The following is a 20,166-nucleotide window of genomic DNA, read 5'->3' on the forward strand; positions in this document are numbered from 1 at the left end:
CGTCATCAAAGTCAGGAACACAAACCTGATTCATGATTTGAAACAATATCACTCATTAGAACATGCAGAAACTAAGAAATCCATTTTCTTAAGATATTTATTTTGTTAAGGAAAAAATGACTGGAAAAGTGTAAACGTGAAGTGTTTGTCATGTTCTGACCATAAAGAGTCGTTTCAAACCACAGTTAATGGTCTGCTTTCTACGACTTTCACTTTAGGAGCAAAACTCTGGCTTTAAACTTAAAAGAAATAAACATTTGAAGTTTTATCGTGATCATTTTATTTTTTGGCCATATCGCCCAGCCCTACTCGCGACGGTTGAAAGTTGGCTGTTCTCAAATTTTGGTGTTTTGTTGACTTTGATGCCATAACCCAGTTCCAAGTTCCAGTCTCGAGTAAAATTAACTCGCATGTTTTTCTAACTCCTGACTCGGGCAGTGCAGCACAAAACCCTCGGTTATTCCCAGGCATGTTTTTTTTGGGAATGCAGCAGACACAGACATGCACACCACTTAACTTAAGGATGGAAATTCCTTTATGCACTCTGCAGACGTAACTACAAAAGTGCTCTCAGATGAGCAGTGTATGAAAACCTTCGGTGCAGGGAACACAGCAGACATGCTAAATGGGTTTAATGTTCTGTTTACATTTAACAGATCAGATTTCAGCCAAGAGTCAAACACGAAGTACACTCGACACTAGGCAAGCGCTAACTCATGTAGGTTTCATTATATTACCGAGTGATCTCATAGAGGAGATGATGATTTACTGTACCTTCCCCGTAAACCAAAGCCTTGCACAAATAGATTTAATGCAATATATGATTTAGCAGATTGATGAGCCTTTTGAGTAGTCAGGGCAATGCCTTCAAGCCAGTTTTCAACAAGTTAACCTATATTTATAAGGACATTTTCAAAACTTTGAGGCATGCACCGTGGTGTTAATCTGTCAGCTCACTTATTAGACTGCCTTTTTTTTTCTTTTGCTGAATGCAATCGAAAACCAGAATAAATGCAGAATAAATTTGAGTTGTTTCAGAGTGAAAACATTATTTTAAAAAGACGTAACGTGGTTAATAATTTTACATTAATAGCGTTTAGTTATTTTTTTATTACATTTAAAGACGACAAAAAAAGGATAAGGATAGTTCACCCAAAAATGAAACCATCAAACCTAAAGCATTTTCATTCATCTTCAAAACTCAAACGTGCTTCTATTACAATGGCTAAGTTGAATAGTATTCATAATTAGTTTGCATCATGTATGTTTTGTGTCATGTTTCACATTCAATTCTTTTCCAGATAATGTTTTTGCAATCAAATCCTGGGCAAAAAAGAAGTTCGGCTTTGAGAACAGCAACTTGGACAAAGCTTTCGGAATACCTGAGGACTTTGACTACATGAACTGATCAGAAACTCGCAGGATCTTAGGATTGTTTGATCTGTTTTTCTGTGATTCTCTTACATCGGTTTGTTTTATGTTTCGTTATCAGTTCTGTGTGTTCGAGACAAAGCTGGGACTTCTTTACATTGTGAGGAGTCTGCCACACCCTTGAAATTTTAGCCTTGTCTAGTCCAAGGAGAACTTCAAGATTGATTTGTCAGCATAGAAGGGTAAACAGAGGCGTGTAAGCGGAGAAGGTGTTGTGTTAACCCTTGAGCCTCTCAAGTCAATTCAAGGAAATTAATCACAGGTTAGAGACACGACGTGAAATTAATCGCTTGTGGGAAAAAAAAGTTCTATGACGAGCATGCATTTGTTTCTGTATAAAGTAGGAATGTGTTATGGATTTGAAGTCACTTCAGATGCTTTAATTTTTGGTTTGCATTTTTCATTAGTCATCATTTTTCACTGTGCACATATCTTTGTGTATCTTGTAAATATGAAAAATGGTCAGTTGCTTTGTTATATGATTTAATAAATGTAGTTATCAAGCAAATTGGTTGTGGTTAAGCATTTTGTCCTGCCTAATAATCCACTTAAACATTAAAACATACCTTTAATTCATTTTTTTAGCAATAGCTTGTTGAAAATAAATAATGCTTGTGTTTGCTGCAACACAGTAATGTTGAGGTACAGTCTTAAAATATTATGGGTAGTTCCTAAATAAGTGTAATTATTATTTTTTTAATTAATCAATATAGCCATATATATATATTTATTTCTGTGCATTTCTGTTTCTTGTGAGAAATGCCTAAATACATGTACTGAGTTTTTTTTTTAGTTTTTTTTATATATATATATAATTTTTTTTTTTTTCCAGAATATAATTTGATATTAAAGGGTTCATTATTTAAAATAAGTTTTGCTAATCAATATTCGAGTATATTTAAATACAAAAATAAAGATTCTTAAAGATAGTCTTGAGTATTTGGCAGGTGTCGATCTGCACCATCGATGTAAAAAAAAAAGTATATATTTCTGTACACTTCTTGTGATAAATGCTTAAAAAACATGTACTTTTTTGAAATTGAAAACAGTTTAGATTATTATTATAGATTATTGTAGTTCATAGATTTTTAATGACAAAAATACAGGATATTTTAAGGGTTTATCTATTTTGATTTATTTGGGTATATTACCTAAACAGAGCGGGAGTATTATCTCTCCTCATATCCTGAGAACCAGAAAAAAAAAGTTTTGTGAATTTTGTTGATATTTATGTCATTACATAGGATAAGCATAAAAAAAAACAAATGGAGGGAAAACATTTTTGAAAAAAAGATATTTTATTCTATGTCCTTTGTAGAGGACGCCAGGACTGAGTTATTCAAAAAAGTAAATAGACGTGAAAAGACATTCATAGACAAAAACAATTATTTATTAATTCACCGATCAGTTTTTAGGTTTCAGGCTGTTTTTAACCAAACTTTATACAAAGATGATTCTCAGCTAACACAATGATCTGATATACTTTTTTACTTTATGCAATATGTGCGTAAAATGTCCATAAATTGATATTCCCATTCTATAATGCATCAATACATTGCATCTAATTTGCATATTAATGTGTTCTTGGGGCAAACCATAATGAAAAAAGAAGTGTAATAATGGAACATTTTCATAAGAATATCTCATATTTCATAGGAATGTTGATCTATAATTTCTTGTCCTGTTTCCCCAAAATGCCTGATTAATGTATAACGTATGAAATAACAACGTATGAAAATTATGCCCTGTTTTGTAACAAAAAGACATATTCCGATTTGCATCCCCATCACATTTTTCTGAGATGTTTATTTATTTTGTAAATTAGTCAGATTTAAATTAGAATTACAAAATAGTATCATATTTCCCTAAGAGTGCTACATTTGATAATTCTGTCAATATCAGTCATATTTAAAGAGCTCTGAGCAGGACATCCAGATTTAACACAGCGGTCTCAGAGAATTCACTAAAATATAAAGTCCTCTACAGAGGACAAAAGTCTTTAACGCTGTCGGGGTCCCAAAGAGGATAGACGCGACGCGACGCGACGCTGCGGTAATTGTCGCGCTGCAGAAGGCTCGTCTGCCTCTAGCGGGCGCACTTTCAGAAGGAGGCGCTGCCAGAGAGCAAGAGAAAGAAGCGAAGCCAGGGCGCTCAGCACAGCCAGCATGGCGAGCCAAAGGGACTTCACACACACAAAAACATGGATTAACGTCCTTCTGCGACTCCTACAGCTCTTCCTGCCGTACATTCAACACGGAGGAGCTCAGTTTCAAGGTGCGCGACAGACTCGTCTCATTTCTTCAGTCCAGGCGCTCGTGCGAAAATGTCGGAGGAACTGGCGAGGGCTGATTTGACAAGTACTCAAGTGCACTCGTTGTGCTAAAAGGGCACAATAATCACTGGATCTACCCGAAATCGGATCTATTGCATGCGGGTTTGTCTGCATAAGGAATTAGGTTTTGATTCGAATCTGAAGGAAGACGTAACGCTTTTTTTGGCCAGTTATTATTGGTTTAGTTCGATTTCCTGTGTCAATGCAATATGCTACAATGCTCATAAAGCTCCATACAGCTGTTATTCAGTGCAGTCTATGGGAGCCAAGCGTTATGCACATTTAAATGTGTTTCCAGATGCGTGCGTTTGGATTGTTGACACTGTGAGCTCGCGACTAAAATAACCTGTCCGTTCAATTTCACGCCTTTGTCATCCACGCCAACTCATCCGCTGCTGCAAACATATCAGTTCACGCATGCATCCCGAGATCAGAGATGATTCCCTGTGTTTTTGTCCAGAGACAGGGATTGATGTCTGGCGCATGTTGTTGTTGATCTGCTCGCATGATTTGTTTTCTACATGCTCATGCCATTCTTTCCTCTTGAAGCTCTGACTCAGATGTCCGGCGTGGTTGAAGTTTGGCAGGCTGAGGACGCAGATTTCTTCATGCCATCGCAGGTATGTGAGCTGGTCAAACACAAAGACGTCATGCACTGGACGCGTTTTTATTGCAGCGCAACTTCACTGAGCACGTTTGCGTTTACGCATTTACGCGCGAGACGCTGTGTGGTGTGCTATTGTTGCATTTGCAAAGGGTGCGAAAATCAAAACAAGGCTTTAATTTGAGTATTATTTAGCATGCATTGATTTATGCAGTTCTTATATGGGCAGGGCGATTGTTTATTTAGCTTGGTGAAATGCGTTTCATGTGGAGGCGGGACTCCGGAGTCATGAATGGACCTGGTCTCTTCACACTTTTTAGTCATTACTTCCTTATATGTTTCGAGGTTTGTTCTTCTCTTTAAAATGCCTTTTAGCATCTTTAAAAAATAGTTTTGGAAAGGGTTTAGCGGGAATTCTTAAAGGCACATTTCGCTCACAAAAATGTCTTCCTCAGTAAATATGTAAACAATCTTAAATCAAGATACATTTACTTGAAGCAGAATAATTTAAAGGGGTCATATGATGCGATTTCAAGTTTTCCTTTCTCTTTGGAGTGTTACAAGCTGATTGTGCATAGATAAGATCCCTGAAGTTGCAAAGACTAAAGTCTCAAAACCAAAGAGATATTCTTTATCAAAGTGAAGACTCTGCCACGCCCCCCTAAAACGGCTCATTCTAACACGCCCCCACATATCTACCCCACTATGTGGAAATATTTGCATAATCCCGCCGCAAATGTGCACGCAAAATAATGTGTTTCTTGAACATTAAAGCATGTCAACATATTCTGTTACACCAAATACACAAAATAATGATCTTTAAAATAGCATCATATGACCCCTTTAAAACACGAAAAAAAAAATTTGCCAGTGGGGTATGAAAAATAATCTTAATTTAAAGGCAAAACAAGATTATTTTTCGTGCACCATTGGCAAATCTTTTTTTCGTGTTTTAAGCAAAAACTAACAACATTTTGATAACGTCGTCTTTTAGTTTTTGGTTGAACTGTCACTTTAAGTTGAGTTAGTACCTGATGTCTGTGCTGTTGCATTGTCATGACCTTTGTTTGACCTCATGGAATGTTATATTTAAAGTTTTGTGTTAATTAGTCTAATTACAAGCCATATGTGAGTTTGAGACAGGTTTATTATAGTTAATAAAAGCTAAAACTATAAACATTTTTTTTTACTTGAAATAAAAGTTAACTGAAAGAAATTTGTTTTTAAACTTAATAGTAATAATAATAATAAATTAAAATTAAAATAGTAAGCATGTTTAATGCCACATTAAAATATCATACCAAAATTGAATTATTGCTGACTCATTTAATCCTTTAAAAAAATAATAATAACAATAATAATAATTTATTTATACGTATTTTAACTTATTTTAGTTTTAGTTATATTTAGTTTATCTTGATGTACTAAATAAAGCTGTAATAACATTAGACATAATAAAAAAAAAAAAAGCTACATTGATTTATAATATGAAAACTGAAATTATAAAAATTAATTCAAATATTAATAATAGCTAAATGGCACTAAAATAACACTGGTTTGAGGCCCGTTCTTCAGATTGTGGTTATATGTTTGCTGTGGTGATGCTATAATAGCCAGTGGCCTGGGATTGAACATCAGTGCAAAAACACATTAGAATATAAGAGCTTTATTGCCAAGTATGATCTCACACGCAAGGACTCAGTCTTTACTAGAAGATGCTTCCAGTCCTCAGAGTTATGATAATATAATAATTAATCACCGAATAATGAAATAACATTCATAGAAGAACACTTGACATCATAACATTTACACAAGGGTTGCTATGCAGACAAGGTGATGTATAGGTTAGTATGATTAAATATTAATTGAATGAACAATTGGCTTTTGAACCCAACACCTGGCACAGTTAGAAAGGTGTGCTTTTTTGTGGTAGTGGATGTATTTGTTGGTTACGATCAGGTTCACGAGACTGATTAAAGTTTGGGGCAGGAAGCTAAGTATTTATATGTAGTAAGCTTGATTTATGCCACATGGAAATGTCAGACTGAAACTGAAAAAAAAAACAAAAAGATGAAATACAGTATGGGAACTGACTATTACTCCTTTAAAAACACACCATCAGATCTGAGTAGGGTTTTTTCTTCTAGTCAGCATCAGGGGAATATTTCAGTGACCTTGCTGTTAAATGCACTGCTGTGGTTCATTACATTACTGCAAAGTTACAGTACAGTGAAGTCATACATTTCTTTACAGTGTGACTGAATCATTCTAAAGTTTAATTATAGGGCTTATTTATTTACCCTAGGCTCTGTATCAGCTGAATGTTAATAAAATAATATAAATAAAATAATAATCTTGTTCTAAAATATCGTTGGGCTGTTTTTGTTTGAGTATATGTGCTTTATTTTAGTTTTCAAAGAAGTTGTATTTAGATTTAGTTATACCTTGGCAAACCTATTCGCGTATGTAGCCTATGCTATCCATTATGTGCAAAAAAGGGGTTCACATTACATTCTAACATTGTAACATTACAATTTAAAATTGTAACAAAAATAATGCTTTTAAAAGCAGAAATTCAGTTCACTAAACTAAAAATGAAAGTAAATAAACACAAGAGCACAGATGAATTGCATTTTATTTTTGATTACCCCAGTACTGCTTTCTTCAGTAGAACAGTAAAGAAGATCTTTAGCTGAAACTGTGGTTCTTGGTGATTAATTAAATGTATGTCTGCAGCTGCACGTCTTTGAGAATAAAAAAAAAAGCATATCAGGGAACAGAAAATTAATAGCTGTGGCTCCTGATGATATATTGAGGTCTTATGAAGCGAAACGATCAGTCTGTGCAAGAAACTGAACATTATTTACAACATTATTACCTGTGATCCAGAGCCTCAGCAAACGGTCCGGAGTGACGTCCGGTTCACGAACGAATCATTCTTTTGAACCGGTTCTTTTTAGTGAACTAGATGAACCACTTCATCACATCGGACTGAAGCATCTGAAACAGTTTGCGGCTCGAGCAGCACAGATCTACAAGTTACTCAATTAAGTTAATTGAACTAGTTAATTGAAATGAACTGTCCAAAAGAACCAGTTCACAGAAAGTAATCAGATTTCCCCATTTGCCTGAGGCCAAGGCCCACGGTTTCAGCTAAAGATCTTCTTTACTGTTCAACTAAAGAAAAAATTTTGGCCTGAAGGTGAGAAAATTAACGGCATGTTTTTATTTTTGGGTGAACTGTCCCTTTAAATGAGATGGATATGGATTGCTCATTCATGAAAAAAATAAGTGAAATAAAAAATGAGTTATAAAATTTGAGGTCAAATGCACAAACGGCTTTCTATTAAAAAACACCCGCCTAAACGCAGCCCCATGAATAGACTTTGATTCATTTGTAGTCAGTATAGATGTCAGGAGTGATTGAATAGACCTGCAGCATTCCGTTTAAAGAGAACCTCCCTCAGCCGATGACGGATGGGTGCCGCACTCTGAAATTCTGAAAAGCGCTTGTAAGTACTACACTGAAAATCTGCAGGTTCACAGCGTGTTTTCTGGTTTGAGGAAGACTCTAATTGAAACCTCTTGTCAGTAGATCTGCATATTCATCCAACCATTGTAAAATGTGTTCATAACAGTCATCTGACACCAGGCAACCAAGTGGCCTCTACATACATCCATTGCATGCCTGGTAGGCTATAGTTAGTTCCTAATTAAAACCTGTTTTAACAGCGCAGAGACGCTCGTCAGGTAATCATGGTTTCAAGGCTCTCAGTAAGATGGCTATTTTGGTAAATTGCTTATAATGTGCTACAGGTAGTTTATGGAATAGCATGGTTATGTGTACGGCACAGTGTTTCCTTTCACTACTGTTGCATTAAAAACAAGGTCAGGTCAGATCTGTTTGGACTCTACAATTTACAGGTTTCTGTTTACAGTTTAGTTTTTTAGGCGACACTTGCAGTACAGTGCTAAATGAAGGAATGTAATGCATTCTTACTTAAATTTATTAAAGGGGTCATATGATGCTTTTTTAAAGATCATTATTTTGTGTATTTGGTGTAACAGAATATGTTGACATGCTTTAATGTTCAAGAAACACATTATTTTTCAAATACTGTATTATGTTTACTTTAAAAAAAAAAATCGCGTCAGTGCGATTTCTTTTTAAAGCTTTTTAAAGAAGTCTCTTCTGCTCACCAAGGCGGCATTTATTTGATCAAAAATACAGTAAATACATTAAAATTCTGAAATATTATTACAATTTAAAATAGCTGTTTTCTATGTGAATATCTGTTAAACTGTAATTTATTTCTGTGATCAAAGCTGTATTTTCAGCATCATTACTCCAGTCTTCAGTGTCACATGATCTTCAGAAATCATTCTAATATGCTGATTTGCTGCTCGAGAAACATTTCTGATTATTATCAATGTTGAAACAATGCTAAATATTTATTTATTTATTCACTTTATTTTGGAAAACCATGATTCTGTGAATTTTTGATGACTGGCAAGTTGAAAAGAACATCATTTATTTGAAATGGAAAGCTTTTGTAAATCACGTTTGAGAAGCGTGATGTGTCTTTGCTAGATAAAATTATATAAAAAAACGTTTGAACGGTAGTGTATGTAATTCTAAATTTTTTTTTATTCTAAACTCCATAACTGTACTTAATGTAATAATGCTATTACCTACTGAATCTTTTAAATTTTTTCTTCCAGGCAGAGGAGCAGCACAGTGAGAATGTTCCTCGAGAGGAGAGGTGAGAGCTTCTCTTTAAACCACAATCCCTTTCAGACTTTCCTGGAATATTTGACACACTTATTTAGTGCCATTTATTCAGGTGTGGTTGGTGAAAATATGTTGTTGTAAACCCACAATTAGTTGTATGTAACATAGTTTACTAAATTATCATGTTCAAATCATGAAACACAAAAGTTTTACCTTTTTAGTATCACATATAAGTTTCTGGTGATCTATTGTGTACATCCCCTAAACATCTGAAGGGAGGGCTGGTTTGTTTCAACAGTGCATGGAAAACTAAACCTCCTGAGGACACCAGCTTTCTGTTTACTCTACATTTGCATTCATGTGACTGGCATGACCTAAGATCAACACACATTGTTTTATTAACTACATTTCAGTGGCAAGATATCAATAAGAGCAGCTTATAAACAAAATGGCAGTGAGTTCTGGTTGCAGGTATATTTCAGAAGAAAAAGAGCAGCATGCAACATGAGATATGAGAAAAAGAAGTTGCCACACATTACTGAAGTACAAGGGATTTCAGTTGCAAGTTTTATACGTTTTGTCTTGTCTATTATTGCTGTGGCTTGGCGTAAACACAAAGGTAAAACTTTCTATGCAATTATGCAAACTGAAAATAATTTTTTTTCAACAAGAATTTGCAAATGAAGTAGCGTTTTATCCCATGTGTCTACTACATTGTGAATTTTACAGATGTTGATACAGAAAGTTGTAGTGACTGGGAAAAGTTCAGAGATCCAACCGTGTTAGATTTTGTGGGTCTCTAAAGACCCGACTATGTTTACGTTAACGATTGGCAAAACATATGGCAAAAATCTAAAAGATATTTATCTGACTGCCACCACTGTGTAAGTGAGGAACTATCAAATCTAACACAAGTGAAGTATGGAGTGCCTCAGGGCTCTGTAATAGGTCCTCTTTCTTTTTTTCTTTTTTTGTACATGCCTCCTCTAGGAGACACTACATACATCAGAAAACATAATTATCTTTAACCGATATGCTGATAAGCTCTATATTTCCCTCTTTATTGACCATATGAAACTTCTGAATTTTTTTAAAGTAGCTTGCTATTTTAAAGACTTGTACCTCATGTCTGGGAGCAGCAGCATTTGTGGTGAAGGGAACTTTTATTGAATGTTAAAATACCAATGCGTTTTAATGAGTTTAAAGTCCTTTGTCAGGGTATACAACTAATATTATCCACCACCCTTAAAAATACTTCATACTAAGTTCAATGCTTCATAATAAGCAATAGCATGTCAGACAGGTCATCTTGGAATGTACTTGGAAAATGTGTCCATTGTAGTTAATGCACAAGTGTATAGTTTTTTTTTCCTCATAATGCATTTTAGAAATTGCATTTACACCTTGATGTTTCCATCCAACATTTTTTATGCAATATCCCATTTGCATAAAAGTGGATGCAAATACGGCTAGTGTTGAGATTTGCGTTTTATTTTTTCACGTACTTGGCAACTGACTGTCACTAAAATAGCAGGAGAAGAATGTGTTGACTTCATTAATTGGTAAATGCATGAAAAATATGTGGACTATGAGCCAAGCCAGTTTTGAGAGAGTTATTGCCACCATAAACTGTGGAATATTTGTGTATTTGATCATATTCAAAAAAGCATCCGTGGCAGTGCATGCAAATTTTGTTCACATTGGAACTTTCTCAATATTTTCCCCTCTTCAATGTCTCTTTGCCACATCCTCTCATGCTACCCATCACCAATTCTGTAGATCTCATTCTGCTATCTGCCTGTAGCAGATGTTTCATAGTTCACATTGTCTTTTCATTGGTTTGACATGACTCGGGGTAACGGCATTCTCTGTGGTTAAGTCCTAATCAGAGACTATCACCAAGCACAATGACTGCTTTTAACACAGCAGCATCAACAAGACTCACTTCCTGTATCAACTGCTAAGTGCAGTTACATGGATGTTAAATACGCCTTTGTTGAATGTCTATTAAAAAAACATTCAATGCAGGAAATTAATGTTGTGTGTGTTTTTTTATTTTTATTGTTTGGTGTCAGACTCAATCATGCATTGTTATTTTATTTAAATAAATTTTATACGGAAACATTGCACTTTTAAATAAAGCTGTGGGTGACCGTGGGCTTCAAAACAAGGAAGCAGAGATGACAGCTTCACTCTGATTGGTCCAAAGTGAGTTTTTGAATGAGCAGAAGTGACCAAATTTGGATAAAATCTCTCAAGCAACCTGTCGTACAATAGACACAGTCATACTACTCATGTAGCTATATAATATAATATTATTTACGTGGGCTTGGATCGTCCTTATCAACTCTCTTTTCAGGTATAGGGAAAATGTATGGAATTATGAGTATTGAAATAGTTAAACGGTTGTAAATGTGTTAAACAGAACTGCGGATACTACACACTTTTTAGCTTTATCAGCATTAGACAAGATATTTAATAAACATACTGAATAGGGGATGTGTCAAACTTTGTAAATAATATTTAATTTCCTGTTTTGTGCAGTTCCTGGAGAGCAACAGAATGCTCTTTCTACACATGCATGCGGCACGCTTTTGGTTGAATTCATGGAAGCACTGAAGCAGTCTTTTGCGGGAGAGCACAACAGCGCCATTGTGGGTTGTTTCGGGCTCCCGAATAGAGAAATGAAAGCCGAAATCATGCTTGTGAATTAGAAGAAAAAAAAAAGTACTGTAGACTTTAAAACTCAGTTTCTAAATCTTTGACACTGATCTGTAAAAAAACATAAAATATGTGCACTCTAAATGCAGAGGTCGTGTGGAGGCTATCTTGTAATGCATAACTCTGGAAATTGGCTCATGGGGTTTTAACGTCAGCAGGCATTGAGGCATTATTATAGTATCAATGCAGTGTTAAGCAACAGAATGTGCATAGATGGGACAGAAAACTAGGGTGCATCCAGCATGCAAGTTATTACGCACACACTGCACCAGTAGCAGGACATGGATTGCTTGCATAGAAATGAACACCTGCAATGAACCATATTTATGCATGTTTGTGGTCCAATATTGGAAATGTGTGTAATGCAATAAGTATTACTGCTGGGGTTCAGAGTTTGCTCTCTGAACTTTGGCCTTGTGTTTGTGCGTCTGTTGGCAGGTTGATACTTCATAAATACTTCATACCAAGTACTTGACTATATGGTTATAAAGCATTGGATTTGCAACATATTTTCAGAGGTCTTCAGAGGTTTTGTTTTTGGCAGAAAAAGTGTCATCCTGTTGCTAGAGCTGTGTACAAAATTATTATTTTTTTAACTTATCTTATCTGAACACGTGTCAGAACACCTGAATCTGTCGTCATTGTCAAAACAAAGAGAAGGAAATAAGACAAACTTTGTTGTATTAAAAAACTGATTCATGCAAGCTATGTATGTGAGTGTTTGAGTGTTGTTTTTATTATTATTATTGGTCATCTAAATGTCTGGACTACGTACAAATCTGAGTTACATTAAATTTGGATGACATTATCCAGCATTTTTTACAAAAAAAAAAATTTGGATTTAGTATTTGTATTAGTATTTGACATTTCATTTATTATTCAGATAATAAATGTGTATCAATGTAATATATTTCATGATTTTAATAGAATTTTGAACACAGCTTAATTTTACTACTTTGAATTTCCAGAACCTGTCAGTTGTACGTTTTTAAAAAAAAAACTATTTTTTGAAGTCTGTTCTTTTGCATCAGATAAATAAGCCATTTAGTATGCATAAAACATATTTTGTTAAAAGGCTGTTTCTGCACAAAAACGATTCAAACAACAGTCAAATGATTTGTGAAATGTGGAAATCTCACGCTGCTAGTAATGGAGTGCATTACAGATTTACAGATTAATACAAAAATGTAGGCAGTTTTTTGCAAGTCATCTAAACATTTAGATGGTTTTTATTTACAAATCATTAGAACATTGTTTTTGGTGAACCGATCCACATCAAGATTTATAGTACTGTAAGTGTACTTTCACAGTGAAGTAGACATTCTAGTGTAATGAATGAAGTACTCTTGCCTAATTGTAGATCCTTCTTGATTGCGTTTATGCTGTTTGTCCACTATTTCAAATCTTACAACATTTTAGCACTTCATGCAGTGCTTTCAGGAGGTTTCACCGTGTTTATCACACAAGTAAAGTCCAGCTCATGTGAGAATGCTTGTTTTTTGTTTTTATTATTGCATAAATCTTTCATGTTTGGGGCAAGTAATGCCACAGCCCACAGTACTGCAGTGACTGCTCTTCATAGTGTTAATGTAGGGAAAGAGTTTCACGAGAACCCTCAGGCATTACCAAATAAATCAATGAAATCAATGAATCTGTAAAGAAAGAAAAAAAGAGTGAGACAATTAGTGATATGCATTTAAAGAAAGGGAAAAAAAATCAAAAGCCACATTTGTGCCTAACCTCTGTCCAAAGAACTAATGTTAGCGAAAAATTATAAGCCTAACTTTTCTGCATTTAAAGTCGGCATGAAATAAAAATTTATTTGGATGCACAACACAATACGGAGGAAAAGATCTGTCGCCGCCTCATTTATTTTCGTTGTAAGTTTTCCAACATACCAAGCACCGAGTGCACTGCAAAAAAAAGATTTCATAAAGTTGTAAGTACAGCAAAGATTATTGAAGTACTGTTTACAAGATAACACTATTTCAGTGTTTCTGCTTCAAAATGTTAAGAATAATTCGGTGCAGGGTTGCCAGGTCTGCGTAACAAAACCAGCCCAATTGCTATTCAAAACTATCCCAATCACGGCCAAACTATCCTAATCGCTTTCTGGTTGAAATTGGCTATCAAATGTGGTTCGCTTCAACCACTAACAGAATAAAAGTAGCCCAATCATGCGGGAAAACCGTGGACTTGGCAACACAGATTCAGTGCATTACTTGCCATTTCTTTGAATTTATTAGTGAAATTTACTAGCAATTACAGTGAAAATTGTTAAATCCTTGGGTTTTTTTTTCTTTCTTGGTTAAGTCATAGAAGGAGGGTTGTGTTTCTGTGTTTGTTTTGGCACCAATTAGTGGCAGCACATTTATTGCTTGTGTGTTTATTGCTTCAGTCATGTGACCCACCGTGGTCACCTGTCACAAAATCTAAATCAATCAGTAAGTACAGCAAAGATTATTGAAGTACTGTTTACAAGATAACACTATTTCAGTGTTTCTGCTTCAAAATGTTAAGAATAATTCGGTGCAGGGTTGCCAGGTCTGCGTAACAAAACCAGCCCAATTGCTATTCAAAACTATCCCAATCACGGCCAAAATTATCCTAATCGCGCTCTGGTTGAAATTGGCTATCAAATGTGGTTCGCTTCAACCCGCAGACTAACAGAATAAAAGTAGCCCAATTCTGCGGGAAAACCGTGGACTTGGCAACACAGATTCAATGCATTACTTGCCATTTCTTTGAATTTATTAGTGAAATTTACTAGCAATTACAGTGAAAATTGTTCAATCCTACACCTTTTTTAAAAATAATCAATTTAGCTCTCTTCTTCTCGATCTTGCACAAGCCGCTTGTTGTGTTATTGTGTATGGATATTTCACTGGACAAAAGAACAACAAAAAGAAACGCTAAAACAAGTTAGCCGTTTTTCTTTTTTCTTGGTTAAGTTATAGAAGGAGGGTTGTGTTTCTGTGTTTGTTTTGGCACCAATTAGTGGCAGCACATTTATTGCTTGTGTGTTTATTGCTTCAGTCATGTGACCCACCGTGGTCACCTGTCACAAAATCTAAATCAGATGATAATGCACTTTTTGTTAATATCGGCTTTTGGAATTTGCCATCTGTTATTTCTGCCACTGAATAAAAAAATAAATCTTTTATCTCGCAATTCTGACTTTTTTTCCCGCAGTTGCGAGATTGTATCACACAATTGTGAGGATAAAGTCAGAATTGTAGATAAAAAGTTGAATTTATTTTTCAGTTTATTCAGTGGCGGAAATGGACTTCCATAGTGTTCTTATTATCTTTGCTGAATTTTGGTTAAAATGTATTGCTTCGCTCAAAAGTGTTGACGTTTAATGATGAATATAATATAAATTTAATGATGAATGGTTTTGCTTGTGTCTTCAAACAAGAAGAATGCTTAAAAACAAAGCCTAGAAGACATTTTTATGGAGAGATGGGACAAAAATTAAACTTAATACAAATATATTTTAAACAAATATGGGTTATAGTAACAACAACAACCATAATAATAATAATAATTATTATTATTATTATTGTATAATAAAAAAATTATAATTTATTTAAAATTGTATGTATATATAGGCCTAATGTAATCTTAACTAAATAATAGGCCTATATAAAGAAATATTGATAAATGTATATGTATATATAGATTTTTTTTGCCTTGGATCTTAATCTGGTGGCTTTTGGAATTTGCCATCTGTTATTTCTGCCACTGAATAAAAAATAAAACAAGGTAATTGTTTGGACTTTTTATCTCGCAATTTTTACTTTTTTTCCGCAGTTGCGAGTTTGTATCACACAATTATGAAGATAAAAAAGTCAGAATTGTAGATAAAAAGTTGCATTTATTTTTTATTCAGTGGCGGAAACGGGCTTCCATAGTGTTCTTATTATCTTAATTTTACATTTTTTTTTAATATTAGCTTAATTTTTGTTAATTTATTGCTTCGCTCGAAAGTGTTGAGTGTTGACTCTGACAACCGATAAAATTGGAGTCCATCAAAACTGACGACAAAATTAAAATAAGTTTAAGGATGAAAAGACCCTTATGACTGGTTTTGTGGTCCAGGGTCATATATCTGATTAATATACAAAGCAGCAGATTATTTTCTTTTTTTCTCTTTTTCTTTTGTTTTCACAAACTGCTGAAATGGATTTCACATGCTGTCAGTAGAGCTTAAGGTGCTAAACCAACAAACATAAGAATGCTTAAAAACAAAGTCAAGATTTATTTTGAAGATATTTTTATGGAGAGATGGGACAAATATGTAACTTAATACAAATATATTTTAAACAAATATGGGTTATATTAACAACAACAACCATTATAATAATAATAATTATTATTATTATTGTATAATAAAAAAATAATAATTTATTAAAAATTTTATATATATTTTTTTTGCCTTGGATCTTAATCTGGACATAACTTTTGGATGTATTTTTAATACATGCTTCCTATGTTTTAATTACTAATATGTGACCATGGAGCACAAAAGCAGTGTTAAGTCGCTGGGGTATATTTGTAGCAATAGCCAAAAATACATTGTATGGGTCAAAATTATCCATTTAACTTTTGGATGTATTTTTAATACATTTTTCCCATGTTTTAAGTACTAATATCTGATTAATATACAAAGCAGCATATTCTTTTCTTTTTTTATCTTTTTCTTTTGTTTTCACAAACTGCTGAAATGGTTTTCACATGCTGTCAGTAGAGCTTAAGGTGCATCTAGCCCAGAATATTCCATTTACAGACGCACCTTGACCAATAATCTGTATAAAAATACCAGCAGGCGCTCACGTCTGCTCTTCATGGGACAATGAATAAGCAAAAAGACGCTGCCGAAGCATCAAGAGAAAAGTCAAGAATCCATTTGAGCAAACATTTGACTTGCAGAACATCCAAAACAAGAAGGATGGCTAGAAAACACACTGCTGATAGAACAGCGTAAAGGGATAGTTCACCCAAAAATGAAAATTCTGTCATCATTCATGTTGTTCCAAACCTGTATGACTTTCTTTCTTCAGCTGAACACAGAAGATATTTTGAGCATGAACAAAGTCAATGGGGACCAGCAGCAGTTTGGTTACAAACATCCTTCAAAATATCTTCTTCTGTGCTCAACAGATGAGACAAACTCACATGTTTGGAATGACTTGAAGGTGAATAAATGATGACAGAATTTTCATTTTTGAGTGAACTATCCCTTTAAATGATAAAAAAAAAAAAAAAATCCAAAAAAAAAAGGAAAAAAATTAGACAAACATTCTCTGCGTTTGGTCTTGTTTGTTCAAAACATAAATGGCATGTTTTTCCAATGTTCTGGGAAGGCATGTTGTTTGATTTCATTTTTTAAAAGCATCATGGAAAGTTTTTCAAATGTGATTTTCATTAAGACGGATAATGAATTAAGATCCTGCTCATTTTTTTTTTGGGGGGGGGGTTGGCTCCTCCCCCTGCTCATCACTAGACTCTCAAGCAGACCATAATATTCACACTGATCTACAGTACAAATGGCTTTGAAACATTGAAACTCAAAGCTGAACTCAGCTACAAAGTGTCATTTCTACACTCCTAACCCCTGCATTATTCAAATCACCTACAACTTCCTGTTTCAGCACACACAGGAAATGAGCGCTACATCCGATTTCAAACGTCATCATTTTTTTCTTTTAGTGATGGGAAGTGATGCTACTGCCAGCAAAGTGATGTGTTGTGTGTGAGAAGTGTCTATTATTAGCTGTAAAGAAAAGCTTGATTTTTTTTTATTATTTTTTTTACTGTAAATTGAATAACAGTACTAAAAAAATGTGGTAACATTTCATACATTTACAGTAAATGTTGAAATAATTCTGACATGCACTATTCAAACGTTTGGGCACAGTAAAATAATGTTACAAAAGATTTCAGTTTCAAATAAATGTATCACAGTTTCCACAAAAATATTCATCAGCGCCACTGTTTTCAACATTGAAAATAAATCAGATTTCTGAAAGATCATGTGACACTGAAGTAATGATTCTGAAAATTCAGCTTTGATCACAGAAATAAATTATATTTTAAAAGATATTCACATAGAAAACAGCTGTTTTCAACTGTAATAATTTTTCACAATTTTACAGTATTTTTGACTCATTGTGAGCAGAAGAGACTTCTTTCAAAAACATTTTTAAAGAAATTTAGCAGTCGCTATTGTTTAGTGTATCTAACAACATGTTGTCATATAAGCAACTAGAGAGACTGAAGTCCTGAAAGCTCAAATACTGCATAAGTTATGAACTGTATGTGTTTGATTGACTACAAAGATTAAGTTCAGGATTCATACATCATTGGTTGCACTGTTTCTCTTTCTTATTGTGCAAGAACAGTTAGTTAATAAATAATTTGGAACTGATTATAATAACCGGTTCTTGGTTCCCGACCATAACAGAGTGGCATGACCAACAGCACAGTGCATTTGATTTACACTGAACTAAAGGCATATGATTAGCCTTTTTCACACTTCCGTGTTTCTGGCTTCTGGATTGGCGCTTGCAGGGTAAAAGTTTTTCCGGTGACGATTACTTAACAAGAATGAGTTCGAGAATCAAAGTCTTTTTATACAAATTAGAGATTGTGGAAATGCTTGAACTGCCGGTACTTTACTCTACAAAGCGCAAACATTTCACAATTAACTTTTTGCATCAGCTCGGGTCATCAGATACAAGTTTGTTTAAATCTAAATGGTGGCAGTTATAATTGAGAATAGAAACCAACCAGCGCTATATTGAGCGCATTATCTCACGAGTCAGCGGCCATATAAGTTACTAACAGTAACTTAGAACAGTAAAGAAGATTTTTAGCTGAAACTGTGGGCACTGCACATCCTTTGAGAATAAAAAAAAGCGTATCAAGGAACACAAAATTAATAGCCGTGGCTCCTGATGATATATTGAGATCTTATGAAGCGAAACGATCGGTCTGTGCAAGAAACAAAAACATTGTTTACAACATTATTACCTGTGATCCAGAGCCTCAGGCAAACGGGGAAATCTGTGAACTGGTTCTTTCAGACAGTTTGATTCAATGAACTGGTTCAATTCAACTGTTCCTTTAACGTAATCATGCAATGACGTCACATATAAGCAATTATGTTATTAAATCACCCAATAATGATGTGAAACGTGGATGTTCAACATGTCTGAAGCATATAAAGTGAATGAACTAGTCTTCATCAGCTCACCTTTTTACATAAACAATGAGAAACCATAAAAACGTTCATTTAGCCCTTCGTTCAAGTGCTCGGCTCATCGGTCTTCAGTCCGAGTTGAACTGTTTGCTCAGTTCAGTGTTTGTTTGCAGGAGCTGGAGCTGAATCAGTTAATTCATCAGAGAATCACCGCTATTTCGGCTCATTTCCAGTCGTCTGAAAGTGAGTTTTGATTGAGTAACTTGTAGATCTGTGCTGCTCGAGACACAAACTGATTCAGATGCTTCAGTCTGATGTGATGAACTGATTCAGCTAGTTCTCTAAAAAGAACCGGTTCAAACAAATGATTCATTCACAAAGTGAACCTTTTGCCTGAGGCTCTGGATCACAGGTAATAATGTAATAAATAATTATCAGTTTCTTGCACAGACTGATCGTTTCGCTTCATAAGACCTCAATATATCATCAGGAGCCACGGCTATTAATTTAGTGTTCCTTGATATGATTATTTTTAATTCTCGAAGACGTGCAGCTGCTGACTTACATTTTATGAATCACCAAGGAGCACAGTTTCAGCTAAAGATCTTCTTTGCTGTTCTACTGAAGAAGAAAAAAGTCACCTACATCTTGGATGGCTTAAGGATGAGTACATTAACAGCACATTTTCATTTTTGGGTGAACTGTCCCTTTAAGTGTGGTTTTGTTGTCATTTTTTGATCAAGTCAACATGTTCTGATGGGTTCTATAGCTGTTCTCACCATCCGCCGGCTGCCATATGTGACCCTGGACCACAAAACCAGTCATAAGGGTCCATTTTTTGAAATTGAGATTTATACATCATCTGAAAGCTGAATAAATAAGCTTTCCGTTGATGTGTGGTTTGTTAGGATAGGACAATATTTAGCTGAGATACAACTATTTGAAAATCTGGAATCTGAGGGTGCAAAAAAAATAATTTAAAAAAATCGCCTTTAAAGTTGTCCAAATGAAGTTCTTAGCAATGCATATTACTAATCAAAAATTAAGTTTTGATATATTTACGGTAGGAAATTTACAAAATATCTTCATGGAACATGATCTTTACTTAATATCCTAATGATTTTTGGCATAAAAGAAAAATC

The 20,166-nt window shown here is 34.5% G+C and overlaps 2 protein-coding genes across 4 annotated transcripts in view; both read left to right on the forward strand.

Annotated features, from left to right (window-relative positions):
* Window positions 1–1,916, forward strand: part of LOC107757587 (meiotic nuclear division protein 1 homolog) — a 15,274-nt gene extending 13,358 nt beyond the window's left edge. The window contains exon 8 of the mRNA XM_016575104.1: window positions 1,302–1,916. Coding sequence (XP_016430590.1) covers window positions 1,302–1,408 — 107 coding nt within the window. The 3' untranslated portion in view covers window positions 1,409–1,916. The remainder of the gene's footprint in view (window positions 1–1,301) is intronic.
* A 1,524-nt stretch (window positions 1,917–3,440) lies between these two features.
* Window positions 3,441–20,166, forward strand: part of LOC107757619 (transmembrane protein 131-like) — a 60,740-nt gene continuing 44,014 nt past the window's right edge. For all 3 annotated transcript variants that reach the window (XM_016575151.1, XM_016575152.1, XM_016575153.1), the window contains exons 1-3: window positions 3,441–3,705; window positions 4,313–4,383; window positions 9,090–9,130. In XM_016575151.1, the coding sequence (XP_016430637.1) occupies window positions 3,597–3,705; window positions 4,313–4,383; window positions 9,090–9,130 (221 nt within the window). In that variant the 5' untranslated portion in view covers window positions 3,441–3,596. The remainder of the gene's footprint in view (window positions 3,706–4,312; window positions 4,384–9,089; window positions 9,131–20,166) is intronic.

The sequence above is a fragment of the Sinocyclocheilus rhinocerous genome, unplaced genomic scaffold (assembly GCF_001515625.1).
Source record: "Sinocyclocheilus rhinocerous isolate Xijiao unplaced genomic scaffold, SAMN03320098_v1.1 scaffold323, whole genome shotgun sequence".
Classification (NCBI taxonomy): Eukaryota; Metazoa; Chordata; class Actinopteri; order Cypriniformes; family Cyprinidae; genus Sinocyclocheilus; species Sinocyclocheilus rhinocerous.